The sequence below is a fragment of the Acomys russatus genome, chromosome 15 (assembly GCF_903995435.1).
Source record: "Acomys russatus chromosome 15, mAcoRus1.1, whole genome shotgun sequence".
In the NCBI taxonomy this organism is placed as follows: Eukaryota; Metazoa; Chordata; class Mammalia; order Rodentia; family Muridae; genus Acomys; species Acomys russatus.
The window spans coordinates 18,550,545-18,566,187 of NC_067151.1; the positions used below are offsets into that span (position 1 = coordinate 18,550,545).

The following is a 15,643-nucleotide window of genomic DNA, read 5'->3' on the forward strand; positions in this document are numbered from 1 at the left end:
TACTATTTGTGTGTATAGCAAGCTTTTATGTCCATTTCAGTTGTAGTTTATTATTTGCTAACTCTAAAAGTTTTGCAGAAACTTTTAAATATTTCAAAAAAGGGATGTAAAAGAGTGTACGAAATCTCTAAATACTGTTCCTCCCTTTATCCCACCAACGGGGTGATTATTTAAATACCATAATATATGCCCTATGCAGCCAACGGATGCTGAGGCTCAGTTTGTTCTTTTCTGACTGTGTGACCCTGAGGCGGGCTTCTTTTATTCTGCGTTTCTTGTGGGAATAAAAGTGATTTTCAATAGTTCATTTTGGCAAGATAAACATCAAGTTTGTTGTTGAATAGAAACACTATTTTATTTACAGGTCATCTTGTTCTTTTGTCCCCTTCCACATGGAGGCCTCTTTAACACCATCAGGGAGCAGTACAGCTCGAGAACAGTTCCTAAAGCCTTTTTCTTACAACTTGTATCCATTAAGAAAAAGGCGGCACTCAGAGGAAGGACGGCAGGCTACCAAGAAGAGACTTGATACCCTATGAGCATATTCAGGGGGAGGAGAGCCCCCTCAGGAACAGTCATAGGGGAGGGGATTAGGGGAAAGTGGGAGGGAGGGAGGAATGGGAGGATACATGGGATGGGATAACAACTGAGATGTAATAGGAATAAATTAATAAATATTTTTTTTTTTTTAAAGAAAAAACAAAGGGACTGGAGAGATGACTCAGAGGTTAAGAGTACTGACTTCTCTTTCAAAGGGCCTGAGTTCAATCCCCAGCAACTACATGGTAGTTCACAACCATCTATAATGAGATCTGGTGTCATCTTCTAGTATGCAGGGGTACGTGCAGGCAGAACATTGTATACATAATAAGTAATCTTTTTTTTTTTTTTTAAAGAAAGGTAACAAAGAAGCCATCATGGATTTAAGAAATACTGTGGTCAAGGGAGGAGTTGGAGGCAGAGAGAGAGCTAGAAATTATATCAGTGAAACTGTATGTGTGAAATCTCAAAAAATGTAGAACAATACCTCAAATAACATTTTTCAATGGTGAGCATGTGATTTTAAATATACAATGAAATTAAATTTAAAGAAAACAAAGCAATGGTGTTCGCTAATTATTTCTTTTGAAATTCTGGGATGTAATGTGAACTCTCACCTTCATTTCTTCTTAGTTAGCTCAGGGAAAATATCCTTAAGTTTAGTTGACAGTCTGCATCCATCCTAAAGCAACAGCTTCTCTGAACACAGTACCTGTGTTTTCCTAACAGACGTAGGAGAGCAGCAGGGACATGAAGGCGGGCGTCGTCATGGTCACTCACTGGCCTGCTGCTGAGGCCTCGTCTATTTCTTTTCCCTGAGGAATAAAGAAGAACAGAGGGATCCCGTGTCACCCTCCGAGACTGTGAATTTAAAGACCTGATACTTGACGTGTTTTCCTTTTTCTTTTTTCTGCTTTAAGGTGACATGTCCTCATAGCTATTTCCTGATACATTCTAACAACATGAACCAGGGCCATAGTCATTTGGGGTCTATTCATTTTCCTTGGTGTTTTTGCCTGGACACATAGTCAGTAAAGGCATGCGAGCCATGGTCTCGCTCACATCCAGAGTCTAGGGTTCTCTCTAGTAGACAATTTGAGTAAATCATAATTATATAAAGCCGTGTACAGTGGAGCATGGTGGCCCATGCCTATAATCCCAGCACTGAGGAAGATAGAGGCAGACAGATTTCTGTGAGTTCAAGGCCAGCCTGGTCTACAAAGTGAGTCTAGGGCAGACAAGGTTACACAAAGAAACCTTGCCTCAAAAAACCAAAATAAATAAATAAATGAAACCATATGAATATGATTCATTTATTTAATATTTATACATTGAGTTATATAAACCCTTGATTAAGAACATATATATTATAAATGCTTTGAACTCTGTTTAAGACTGATTCATACCATTAGGTTTCTGCTTAGCATGTCAAATTTATTTGTTAACCTGTTAGTGAAAGGGAACAATTTCAGTGTTTAGCACAGAAAGGATCTAGAGCATACCAGGTTGGAAGGGAAACATTTGAAGTTGATACCCCTTAGTAATTCAGTGTTGGAGCTGAGGCTTGAAAAGGTAAGTGAGAATTACCCAGGTAAAGGGAATCTGTTGTAGACTAAGTTTATGCTGAATCTTGAACCTTAGTTTGTTTGACAAATCTACTGCTGCAGAAGATAGAAAACCAGAGAAGAGTATAGGACAATTGTGAAAATGCAGGTAACAGTTGTGCCAAGCAAGTAGTTTCAGCATAGTTGAAGACACGTTGGTAATTATCCTAAAAGCACTAAGCTGTCATCTATATGTTCTGTCCAGATATAGGTGATCTGATTTAACTTTTGAGAAATCTGCTCTGTCTGGCCAATAGACACTACATGTGATGGGTGCTGCCATCAAATTGAGACACCTTTGGGGAGCATTGGTGGGATTTAAGATGGCAACATGGATTATGGAAATAACAGAGCTTCAGATAAATTCAGAAATGTAAGAATACCTGAGAGATAAATTAGGTAGTATTCAGTGTGGTAGGACAAAAGACATCTTGGAGTGTTCAGTGAGTTGTGGGCACATTTACTGTGCATAGGATGCTTGGTAACATTTAATGTGCATAGGATTCTGTTCAAGTGTTAGTATTTGGTCATTTCCACATTTTGTCTTTATATTTTGCATCTATGGTGATTTTTTTTTAAAACCAAGAAATTAAAAATTGTAAAAATTCATTTTCTGCTAACTAACAGCTGACCAGAAAATATGCATTTGTAAGGAATGAAATTTTGCAATAAAATATAAATAGGTGTAAAATCACCTGGGCAAAAATATATACAAAGCAAGAGGCTCTCATCAACCAGAGGCACAGAAGGGGCTGGTGAATGCACTTGGAAAAGTTGTGAAAATCATGGATGATGAGCAGAGTTTGAGAGCCATGACATGGCAGCCACTGGGAACTTTAGTTTTCTTTAAATAAACTAGTTATGATTTGAGCAGCACTTTAAAAGTAAATCCACATGTATAGTTGAATGGGTTTATCCAATAAAGTATATAATATGAACTCATAATCTAAAAATAAAATAGAAGGCAGTGGTGTGAACAGAGTTGCTTCTGGAAACAGGGATGTCAGATTTGACCGTTGGTGACAACACTACAGTTTTGATTATTGGATGTTGCTTATAAAACTCAAATCAATCATCTTACTAATCTATCACTTGTTTTCTATCTATGAGTAAAATATCTCAAACTAAAACTAACCTATTTCTGTTCTTGAAGTGGCTGCCATCTGGTGAATTCCCGCAGCATGTATTTGGTGTAATGTTCTCATGATTCCATTTCACTATCACATATTTTAAGGATTTTTTTTCCAATAAAATAAAATGCCAACCCCCACTCTCTAGTTTTGTATAAAGGAACACAGGGCAAGTGCCCACTCCCTACTCACAATAACAGAAGGCTAAACAAACTGAGTCAACTCTTCTTCAGTCATTCACAGAAAGAAGATCAAAGGAAAAGGGGATTCCCTCAAAGGAAAGAGACACAGTTATTAGAATAGGAATCTATAAGAAGCATCACTGATGGACACCAGCCATGGACCAGGGCACTTAGCCCTGCCAAACACCAAGTGGGGATCAATCTGGAGGACACTTTGGGGTTCATACTACTGAGTGTGGGATTCCCACTTGGCAACACCCCAGATAACAGAGAATAATAATCATCTACTCCCAGCAAATGGAGGGGGAAATGACCATTTTTTAAACGTCAAAGGACTTTATTATTTTTAAAGTTACCCATTCAGATGATAAGTTATTTTATTAGAAGAATCTAACATATTTCAGTTTTACCAAAGCTCAACAAATATATGGAAAAGTGGCTAGACAGTTTCATCTTTCTCTGATTTTCGTTTTTGTACAGAGAAGAAACGTAACAGGTATATGATTAAAGTCAACAGTCCAAGCAACAAGTCACTGAGGAGCCTTCATTTGTGTTTAAAACACTAAGTGGGCCGGGTATCACTAAGCCTGTGCCCCTCCTCTATATTATTTTCCCTAGAATATCACGGCTGCCTTTCAACAAATAACATAAGAAAAAAGCAAAGGTAGAAACACCCAGCATGGAGAAAAGCAGCAACAGTGTATGTATCAATGATGTTGGAACCAAATCAGCTTATAACACCTTTAACAAATTATTATTGTGCTGGGGCCCTAAAGAGAATAGGTAGAAAATATGACGATCTCAAAAATTTTCAAATCTGAGAAAATGTCAAGAAAGAAAAATAGAAACATTAAAAATTGCATAACAATGAGAATGAACTTGGTGGGTCCTTTAGCTTGAAGGCACCGTTAAGCAGAGAACTACTCAGGGGAAGGGTTACACAGCAGTAGATTAATTTTCCAAGAAGATGTAGAAACATTTAATATATTGACAACTAGAAAAGAACCTCAGACTGGATGAGGCAAACGGAGACCTGAAAGATATAGTAAATTCTGACGTTATAGAAGGTCATCTGCTTTGTGTAGAAGGAGCTCAGAGCAGGTACCCTCTCTCTATGTAGTAACGAACTATCATTGGATTGGGTTCATTTCAGTGTGTGGTTTTATTTTATTATCATCTTTTTCTTTCTTTCTTTCTTTTTTTTTTTTTGTCCAGAAAATTTTAACAGGTTTATTTATAATTGTTATAAAGTTGAACTGTTGAAATGTGTTCACTGAAACATTTTGCTTGCATTAATGCTTTACATCTTGCATTTATATTAAAAATTCACACACAAATGAAAATGGAAAACTGCCAATACCTGATTTCTGTCCCCTATTTTTCCACTCACAATCATATACTTAGGTACCTTTTGACCCCATGGAAAAAATATCTAACATTCAGAACTACTGATAACAGGAAGAGGAAAAAAAAATTTTTTTTGAGAATGAAATGTTTCCCCTCATAGTGGACTCTTAAGCACGCTCTCCGCGTATGCGGCGTGCTAGCTGGATATCTTTTGGCATAATTGTTACACGTTTGGCATGGATAGCACACAGGTTGGTGTCTTCAAAAAGGCCAACCAGATAGGCCTCACTTGCCTCCTGCAAAGCACCAATAGCTGCACTCTGGAAGCGCAGATCTGTTTTGAAGTCCTGAGCAATTTCTCGCACCAGACGCTGGAAGGGGAGCTTGCGAATGAGAAGTTCAGTGGACTTCTGATAGCGTCTGATTTCACGGAGTGCCACAGTACCAGGCCTGTAACGATGAGGTTTCTTCACCCCTCCAGTAGAGGGCGCACTCTTGCGAGCGGCTTTTGTAGCCAGTTGTTTCCTGGGTGCTTTGCCACCGGTGGATTTGCGGGCAGTCTGCTTTGTACGAGCCATGGTAAGGGCACCTCTTTACTTACCCCCCTTCTCCCTCGACTGGAGCTCGGCAAGCGAGAGGCGGCGCAGGCGTTAGAGAGCGGCGGCGGCACGGCGACGGCTGCGAACACAATTGAAAGATGGCTGACACCCTATCATCTTTTTCTTAAATAATAAAGTTTACAATAAAATGTATAACACAGAAATGATAGGTTAATTCTCTGCTATACTTGGAGATAGTAACTCTCTGTCTGTCTGTCTGTCTGTCTGTCTGTCTGTCTGTCTGTCTCTCTCTCTCTCTCTCTCTCTCTCTCTCTCTCTCTCTCTCTCTCTCTCTCTCTTTCTCTCTCTCTCTCTCTCTTTCTCTATCTATCTCAAGAAGGTGAGGGCAGCATGCAGAAAAGCCATAATGACAGAATTCAGTCCTATAGCTGTGCCTTAGCCCATCTGTAGCCTGAGCTACAGTCCATTGCTGTAACGGAGTCCCTGACAGGAAGTAACTTAAATGGAAGTTTCTTTGGGTCAATGGTCTGGGCATGGGGCATCTGTGGACACTGGTCTAGAACCCAGAGTAAACCCTATGTGAACTGTGGATTGGGGATGACAGAGTATACTAGAGTTAGTTACAAGGTAGCCATCACAAAACTGAGGACCACAGTGTAGGCCTCCATCTTAGAGGATCTGTGCCACATGGGAGCTTGCTGTACTCCCTGCAAGATTCTGTCATGAACTTACAACTTCCCTTAAAATAAACTTTATTTATAATGAGATTATGCAATAACAAACATACTTACATCCAGCTGTATATAATATAGGTCATATATTTAAGCCACAAACAAATATCTTATATGATGAGACATTTTTCAATGTTTGATGGTACTAGCCATTTATTTAACACCTATTTGCATAAGGAAGCACCCAGGACTCAACCATTATTTCAAGGAGCTGAGAGCCTGGGATCATTTTACAGCCCCACCAACACACACTCGGCACACACACACACACACACACACACACACACACACAGAGAGAGAGAGAGAGAGAGAGAGAGAGAGAGAGAGAGAGAGAGAGAGAGAGAGGAAGAAAGAGAGAGACTGTCATTACAACCCTCTACCTCAGCAAAGCAGCCAACTGATCTTAGTCTTCAGCCATATTCTGAAATCCTGGATTCCACAGAGCTGCCCTCTGGACATGCTGACCTTATGTAACCCCATGTCCTTCAAGTAACTGCAAGCTGACACCTACTTAGTTTGATTTGACTTCCTGGTGCCTGTACGCAAGTCAGATTGAGTCCCTGCTGCCTCAACTACTTTTTATTTGGTCTCTAACTTCTGTCTGTTTATTCATCCTCTGGATATTTTCCTGATGACATCAGCTGGGCACTTGGATTTGATGACCCCCCTTAGTTCCTTTCCTTTCACCACAGATTTATCGGACATAATCATCCTCATCTTCCCCTGTAGCTGCCATGTTTGTTTTTCTTCTCCTTCTAGGCTTGGGTCTGTGCCTTCCAAGTGGGCTCCTGGTTTTGGCTCTATTGGGTCTGCCACAGATGGCCCCTTGACAGTTTTCCATATAGAGCAGATATAAGTCTCCAAAAGGCCCCCTGTTGGTCTTATTGTGGAGTTCTTATTCCCGCCGGTTCCTTCTATCTCCCCCACACATACACACACTCTTCCACAAGGCTCCCTGTGCTCTGTCTAGTGTTTGGCTGTGAGTCTCAGCATCTGCTTCAATCCACTCCTGAGTGGGGCCTCTCAGAGGACAGCTATGCTAGGCTCCTATTTAAAGCATAGCAGAGTATCTATCATCAATAGTATCAAGGGTTGGCTCTCTCCTATAGGGAGGTCTTAGATTGGGCCAGGCATTGATTGAAGATTCCCTCAATCTCTGCTCTAACTTTATTGAGTCAAAGTTCTTTCAGGTGGTTTGGTGCCCCCCCCCAACATAGTTCTATCTGGCTAGAAAGTGAACTTTTCAGTCTCTATGAGCACTGCTACTAGGGATCTTAGATAGAGTCACCCTCATGTCCTATCGGGAGCCTACCTGTTGTAGGTCTTCTGCTTGCCTCAGTGATTCCCCTACCCTTGGTTTCTCTTCTCTCTCAAAACCCTCTGGCCTCCTGTCCATGCTCTCCACACGTCTGCTCCCCACCCTCATTTCCTTCTGCCCTTCCTCTCCTACCCTGTTCTCTTCATCCATTTCCACTGTCTATTCTATTTTCCCTTCTCAGTGAAATTCAAGCATCCTCCCTTGTGCTCTCCTTGATACTTAGCTTCTTTGAGTCTGTGAATTGTAGTATGGTTATTCTGTACTGAGTGGCTAATTATCTGCTTATAAGTGAGTCCATACAATGTGCGTCTTTCTGGGTCTGGGTTATCTCACTCAGGACATTTCTAGTTCCATCCATTTGCCTGCAATTTTCATGATGTCTTCACTTTTAATAGCTGAGTAGTATTCCATTGTATAAATGAACCACAATTTCTTTATCCATTCTTTGGTTGAGGGATATCTGGGTTGTTTCAAGTTTCTGGATATTACAAGTAAAGCCTCTGTGAGCATAGTTTAGCAAGTGTCCTAGTGGTGTGGTGGAGCATCTTTTGGGTATATGCCTAGGAGTGGTATAGCTGTGTCTTGAGGAATTTTTTGACAAGAAGATAAAACCATGCAATAGGAACAAGAAAGTAGCTTCAACAAATGGTGCTGGTCTCACTGGATGTCTCCATGTAGAAAAATGCAAATAGATCCATGTTTACCACAATTTATTCACAAAACTCAAATCCACATGGATCAAAGACCTCAACATAAAACCAGAAACACTAAACCCTTTAGAATAGAAAGTGAGGAAGAGCCTTAAACTCATTGGAACAGGAGACAACTTCCTGAACAGCATCCCAACAGCCCAGGCTCTAAGACCAACAATTAATAAACTGGACCTCATGAAACAGAAAAGCTTCTGTAAGGCAAAGGACACTTTTAATAGAACAAAATGGCAGCCTGACAATTGGGAAATGATCTTCAGCAACCCTACATTCAACAAAGAACTAATATGCAAAATATATAAAGAACTCATGAAATTAAACACCGACAAACTAAATACACCAATTAAAAAGGGGTACAGAGCCAAACAGAAATCTCAACAGAGGAATCTTTAATGGCTGAGAAATGCTCAATGTGCTTAGTCATCAGAGAAATGTAAATCAAAAAGGATTCTGAGATTCCACCTTACATCTATCAGAATGGCTAAGAACAAAACCTCAAGTGATAGCACATGCTGGGGAAGATGTGGAGAAAGGAGAACACTCCTCCATTGATGGTCGGAGTACAAACTTGTACAACCACTGTGGAAATCAATCTGCCACTTTCTGAGAAAACTGAGAATAGCACTACCTCAAGACCCAGCTATACCACTACTGGGCATATCCCCAAAAGATGCTCCACTACACAACAAGGACATTTGCTCAACTGTGTTCATAGCATCTTTATTCGTAAAAGCCTAAAGACCAAATGTTAATTCTGGGCATTTTGGCATTTGCTACCTTTTCATGTATAAAAATCCAGTTTCCATAAAAATAGATGTTTGAATATCTCATTTATTTGGAAACACATTTTTAAAATTTAAGATGTGATTTAAATACAAGGAGAAAAATTATTGCCTGACTGAAATTACCATATAACAAAGTGTGTGTGTTTGTCTGTGTGTGTGTGTGTGTCTGTTTGTCTGTGTGTATGTACAGAGAGGGAGTCTCCTGACATAACATGGCTGCTGTTTGTTTTTCTCACTGTCTTTCAAATTTTATACTGAAACTATATTTTCCCTTTGAAACCAGGGACATATAATGTTCCATGGAGCTGTGAGACTTGGACCCTGGCTTCTCCCTTCTCGTGTTCTGTTTTGAGGTTAGGATCCGCCATAAATATTAGCATCATCTGGATCCCATTAGATGTAATGGAGACACAGTTTGGGAAAATAACCTACTTTTTGCCTATTAGTAAATAATATACATTCTTTTTTACACAAATCACTAAAATTCTAAAACACCCAATTTAAAAAAAATTTTTTTTTAAGAGAAGTGTTTAAAATCTTGCCCAGTCTGGTGTGTAAAGTTTTACTTTAGTATTTTAATACACTGCTTATTTTCAGTGTTTTGTTGTAACAGCTATGAGAGCACCTTCGGACGTGAAATATCTTAAGCATCCATAATTAAAACCTAGTGGGAAAAAGACAATAAAACTTCAAACCAGTTTAGAGCTTTGCAGGGACTCTTCACTGCCAAAGCAAGCAGTGAAGACCTTTGCACCACGCTGGACACTGCAGGGGATTATTTCCCAAGGCCCAGGGCTGAACCAAAGAACATTCCAGCCTCCCAGAGCACCGGTGAGAAGGGATTTCCAGTCGTGGGGCCTGATGAGGCTAAGAAAGTATATATTAGGAGTGGACAAAATCCAGAAAGCACGCCTCAAACAATTCATGGCAGAAGGGACACAGATAGGCTCTGAGTCCACTATGCCTGTGCTTGCCTCTCCTCCCTCCAGTGCTTTGGTGGAGCTGGAGGCCCACAGGGTCCCTGGCTTTCCCATGATGCTCTTTGATGTGGAACATTTCTGATTTCTTCTTTTGGTTTCTGTTTCTGCTTTCAGGGGTTAATGCAGAGGTAGGTGCCAATTCTGGGGGAAATATGTGTGACCTCAGGAATCCGGAAAACGGAAATGGAGTCTAGGGAGGTGTTGAGACTGCAGAAGACAGAGGTCCTTACAACATTAAGGAAGGAAATCTGGAGTTTCCCTGGCTCTTGCCAACATTGCCTTTTAAAGTACTGACTTTTCTGTGGAGACCAGGAGTAACAGACACCATGGGAGACTGGGCAGAGCCCAGGCATGCACAACATATTTACTGTAGGCCATCTTTCTTTGAATTCTCAAAATGAGCCTTGACGTGGGCAACGTTGGACTATCATGCACTCCTCTGTGCAGAACAGGGAAACTATGTCTGCTATTGAATAGATACAAATTAAAATGTAACATTGTCCAGGTATGCCTCGACCAAGGTGTTGTTTCACATATGAAAACAAAGTGGATGAAAATGTACTATAACTGATCCTTCTCAAGGGCAAAATCCACAGAATAATTTAAGGCAGCAGAACAAATTTCCCTGAGAATGCTATCATAGGACAGAGATGCTCTCCTATGGAATGCTGACTTACCCTGCACTTCTCACAGCTTTAAGATTTCAGGAATGCAAAAGCCGATGCCAAGTTTAAAAAAAAAAAAAAAAAAAAAGTGTCACAGCTACAGGTCCCCTGTACATGTTGGAATGACCGTGATTGACTTCATGCAGACCCATTCCACAGTCATGTGGACGTTTGGAAATTAAAGGGGCATGGCTCTCACGCCATTCTCCAGGTAAATGAATGATTCAGAACAACGTCTAGGATTTTAGCATTGCATAGATCTTGTAACGGTGGAGACTGGATCAAACCGGACAGCAAGCAAACATTGCTCGGTGTCCCCAAGATGTCCTTCATTCAAAACAGGAGTGCTTGCTTGCCTCAGCTTTGCATCCTGGAAACTTCTTTAGCCACAGCACCTACTCTTCAACAAAGGCAACATATGGTCACATGTAAAAGGGACAATAAAATGTATATGTTATCATTCTGCTAAATTGTTAAGAAAGCAGGTTATTGTAGGGGTTTTTGTGTGTATTTTTTAGACACCACTAGGAAAAAGACTTATGGTTAATTCAGCCTTTTCCCATGAATCCTGTTCATGTAAAATCATCTTTATTGTGCTGTGCAATAATGACATAAGAATATAGAAGGCATTTCTTAATCACCAGAAAGAGAGTCATTATGTTCCACTGTTAGGGGATTCTGTTTCTGTTTTAGTTGTTGTTTTAATCTGTGTTGACAACCATAGCATGTACCACATGTCACACAATCATGCAATAACACATGTGACATTTACACAGCTTAGGCAATCAGAACATAGATACATTCTAAACTCTGGAAATCTGTGGGCAAACCCCATCTTATAGATGTTAAAAAAAAATCAGCTGCCTCCACTTTCATTATTAGGTACAAATCACAAAAGGTTCCTTCAACTTAAAAAATTCCGTGAGTCATCACACCCTTATTATATTTTATTTTTCTTTGTTTTTGTTATTGCTGTGTTTTACTGGTTTTGTTTTTGAAACAGGACTTTTCTACGTAGTCTTGTCTTGTCTGTCCTAGAACCCACTATGTAGAGCAGGCTGGCCTTGAATCACAGACCTCTACCTGCCTCTGCCTCCCAAGTGCTGGGATTATAGGGGTGTGCCACCCCCACAACCAGCCTTCCTTCCCACCTTCGCTCGGCCCGCCCTCGCCCCCCCCCCAGCCCCCGCTCCCTGTCTCTCTTGATGATACCATGATATATACAGCAGTGTTGAGTCCAAATTTTCACAGAAAATACACAGCAGGTCGAGCACTGATTAGTCCTGGTGCCAGACTTAGGACACTAAAATTTCAAATATGTCTCAAAAGTCTTTCTCTACTAAACATCTGTAATGAGGGTTAGTTGTGTTGTGGTAAAAAATGCCAAGGGAAGCATTGGATGTCTATCCGACTTTCTCTATACAAAGAAAAATAATAGCACACACATTTTTGTTCACTGCAAAGTTTGTGCCCCATAGGCTTGAAACACTGTTGGGTGGTGGTATTGCCTCTGCCTATGAGCCCTTACAGCATACGGCCTTGGTGTCTCGCCTGTTGCATGTTACACCTCACGGTCGGGTAGTACAGCAGTACAGCGTCCCTCTTAGCATGGCTTTTAGGAGAACACACTGTCAAAGACTCCAGACATGATAGGCTGCACGATATAGAAGGCAGGTGATGTCACATGAGCAAACCAGGATGAATGCTGAACTTGTGAGACTAAAAAGTCTTACGTTGATTTGTGATTAGACCAGTAAATATCTGAGTTATTTGCCTTCAGCTGACTAAATTTCTGGTGAACGTACGAGAAAGAAATATGGCTACGTTGTTCTTTTCGAAAGCACACTCATTTACGCATGTGCGTGTGTATCCACATATGCACATGGGTTCTTGTCATGGCTCATGTGTCAGGTCAAAGGACAATTTGTGGTGTCTCCTTCAACCCTGTTGGCAGGGAGGTGGGTCTCAGGTTGTCATCCCTGGCTACATTGTCCCAAAGCTAGTCATATTTGTGAGAACATAGAAAATGGCCCTGAGTTTCAGGTATTAATGCCTCATCAAGTGATAACATTCTGAAATTTTCCAAAGAAGCACCAATTTGAGTGAAATAAGACTTTCTTTCAAAATAAATGAAAGTCCTTATTTAAACTGAACACGCACACGCACACACACAGACACACACACACACACACACACACACACACACACACACCTCTTGCCTTCCCCTCATCATCCTCTTCTCTGCACTCCTTCTTTAATTCAGATTCCTTCACTTTACATCCATCCCTTTAATCCAGAGTATACCCAGCCTTGCTTTCTAAAAGTATTTGAGAGCTTTGGGTTCAATTTTGGCTTCAGATTAATTTGGGATAATTACGGAAGTTGTTGACAAATAAACATTCAAGACATTTTTATGATGAATAATCTTGGCAAACCACAGTGGCTTTCGAACTTTGCTTTAAATTAAAATGCTCACAGTTTATTATATGACTTCATGCCAGGATAAAGCTATAAAGCAGTCTCTTATTCAAAAGAATGTTTCCATTTAAAATTTGTATTTACTAGGGAAATACGGGGGTAGAACTTATGTTGTGCACAGACAATATACCAACCAGCAGAGCATGGCTTTATTAGAAACTTGACTCAGAATGGTTAGAATTTGTTTCTACGGTTAAGATTTTTAATGATTTAAAAAAAAATTAAATGTACATTGGTTTCTGCCTGTTTGTATATGTGTATGTGAAGGTGTCAGATTCCTTGGAACTGGAGGAGTTACAGATAGTTGTGAGCTGCCATGTGGGTGCTGAGAGTTGAACCCTGGTCCTTTGGAAGAACAGCAAGTGTTCTTAACCCTGTAGCCATCTCTCCAGCACCATGGTTAAGATTTTTCATGCAATGGAGGTAAAATTAGAAATACTGATAGAATCTTAAAGTGACTAGGTACAAAGTTTATAATTAATCATAAAGTAGCATGTTCAATCATTCATCTATGTATCTATGTTGGATTTTTATTACCTTATGATTAATTTAAATACTATTATTTTATGCTCTGTTTGGTTTTAGAATGTAATTTATAGAAAGTATTTGGATGGCTTAACACTGAAATCATGTAGACTGTGAGTTCACTTCCAAGAGATGCGCACCTTCTCTGTAGGGGTCCTAAATCACACGCCAGATCCCTAGGAACATGACTTATAACTCTTTGCTTGCAGAGTCTCAGAAGTTTAAATCATGGGGCAACTATCGGTTATTTTTAGATGTTTAAGTTTTCCACATGAGCATTATATAAAAAACATGACTATGCACAGTCCTTATCTCTGGGCTTAAATGATTAAACTCTGCAGTACCACCAATGACCTGTGTGTCTCTCAGAGGATACATTCAGTAATGTGCTAATCATAAGAGAAACAAAAGGACGAAAACAATAGCTCTTCTGCGCGAGATGAGAAATTTGAAACAGATTTCTAAAAACATTTTGTTTCATGTATTTATTTAATGGGTGTGTGGTATGAGGGCATACACTCTCCTACCACGTGGTCCCCTCACCATTGAACTCAGGGTGCCACATTGGTTTCAAATGCCTTTACCCACTGAGTCATTTCACCAGCCCAAATGGTGTCTAGGGAACTTACAGATTCATGGGTTTCAATCAATGAGTCACATTCATGCAAAGGACACATTCTAGGGAAAGTCTTGCTGAGGACCATGGCCATTAGACTGTGGTGGTGTCATTTACTGGAGACTGTTTGATGGTGGTGTCATGTGTACAGCCACTTAACCCTCTTCAGATCTATCTTTACTGTGTTGTTTCTTTCGTCGGGACCTTGCTATGTTTTTCTGGCCTCCCTGGAACTCACTATGTATAACAGGCTGCCTTGATCTTGTGACAATCCTGCTTCTTCCTGAGCACAGGGATTATAGGTGTATGCCATCACGCCTGACTTGTATGCCTGGCTTGCATCCACATGTACTTGTACTGGAATGTCTGCACAGGCAAACAGACCTCTCCCTGTCTCCACCCACATACTCATCGTCCCCTGACAGGAGCCCTCAACCTAGTTCTCTGTAGTGAACCTGTACACTGAGGCCTTACCCTCAGATAGTCTTCCTAACATCCTGATGCAAAGCTTTAGTCTTTTCCTTAATGGCACCATCTCTTTAACAGATATCTCTGCTTGCACATCACTTAATCTGTGACTTCAAACTTGCCCATGCTCCTGGACAAATCACACATTCTTCTATCATTTGAGCACTTACTGCTACTATGAAGCTGAGACAGAACTCCGGCTCGTAACTGTAACCCTGACAGGAAGATGCTCTCCCTACAGGCTGCCTCCAGAAAAAAAAAAAAAAAAAAAAAAAAAAAAAAGGATTTCATTACTCCTTGTTCTTAGGTCTTCAGTGACTGGGCAGAATGTAACTAGAATGTTGGTTAAAATATAATATTGATGACCTCTAGGTCAGTTCCCGACCTTGATCCTGTGTCAAACTTCACAAACACGACCATCACTGCAATAGCCCAGTGCACTCTCCTTCTATAGCCCATAGTTAAAAACTCTTGCACATTAAACTTGACTGAGCCTACTTAGTGATTCCTATATGTGAACATAACAAAATAAATAATTGTCATAAAATGTAAATCATATTTCCATAGAAAAAAATCTATATTTTTAAAATAAGAGTTTTCTGTAAGGACAAGTCAAAATGGCAAATATTTAATCTATGATGACAGTGGTGTTCTCTGACATATTGAGGATCAGGAAAGAACATGATTCATATGTGGAGAGCCTGTAGAGGAACAGGGACTGCAGAGGCTCAAAGGAAAGAGATCCTCCCAAGAGAAGAGCTAGTGATGCTCTTCAGGTCCCAAGGAGGTGAGTCCACAGGCTGGCTCTAAGGGAGGTTCACTCATACTGAAGTTAGTCTTAGTTAAAACACACATGATCAAGTGGGAATGATGTCAGGGAGCTTAGGTATGTGAGGGACACGGATGTGTCAGGAAGTCCTTTGGTATTGAGTAAGTCACAACCAGAGAAATAATCTAACTCTGCTTCCAAATCCCACTGAAACTATCCTCCTGAGGGTTATAAA

General features: G+C 40.4%; 1 protein-coding gene across 1 annotated transcript; it reads right to left on the bottom strand.

Moving 5' to 3' along the window:
- Positions 1–4,669: 4,669 nt before the first annotated feature.
- LOC127199191 (histone H3.3A) lies at positions 4,670–5,465 on the bottom strand. Its single transcript, XM_051157089.1, has one exon. The coding sequence runs from the start codon at positions 5,379–5,381 to the stop codon at positions 4,971–4,973; it is 411 nt and encodes a 136-aa protein (XP_051013046.1). The 5' UTR covers positions 5,382–5,465; the 3' UTR covers positions 4,670–4,970.
- Between the last annotated feature and the right edge of the window lie 10,178 nt (positions 5,466–15,643).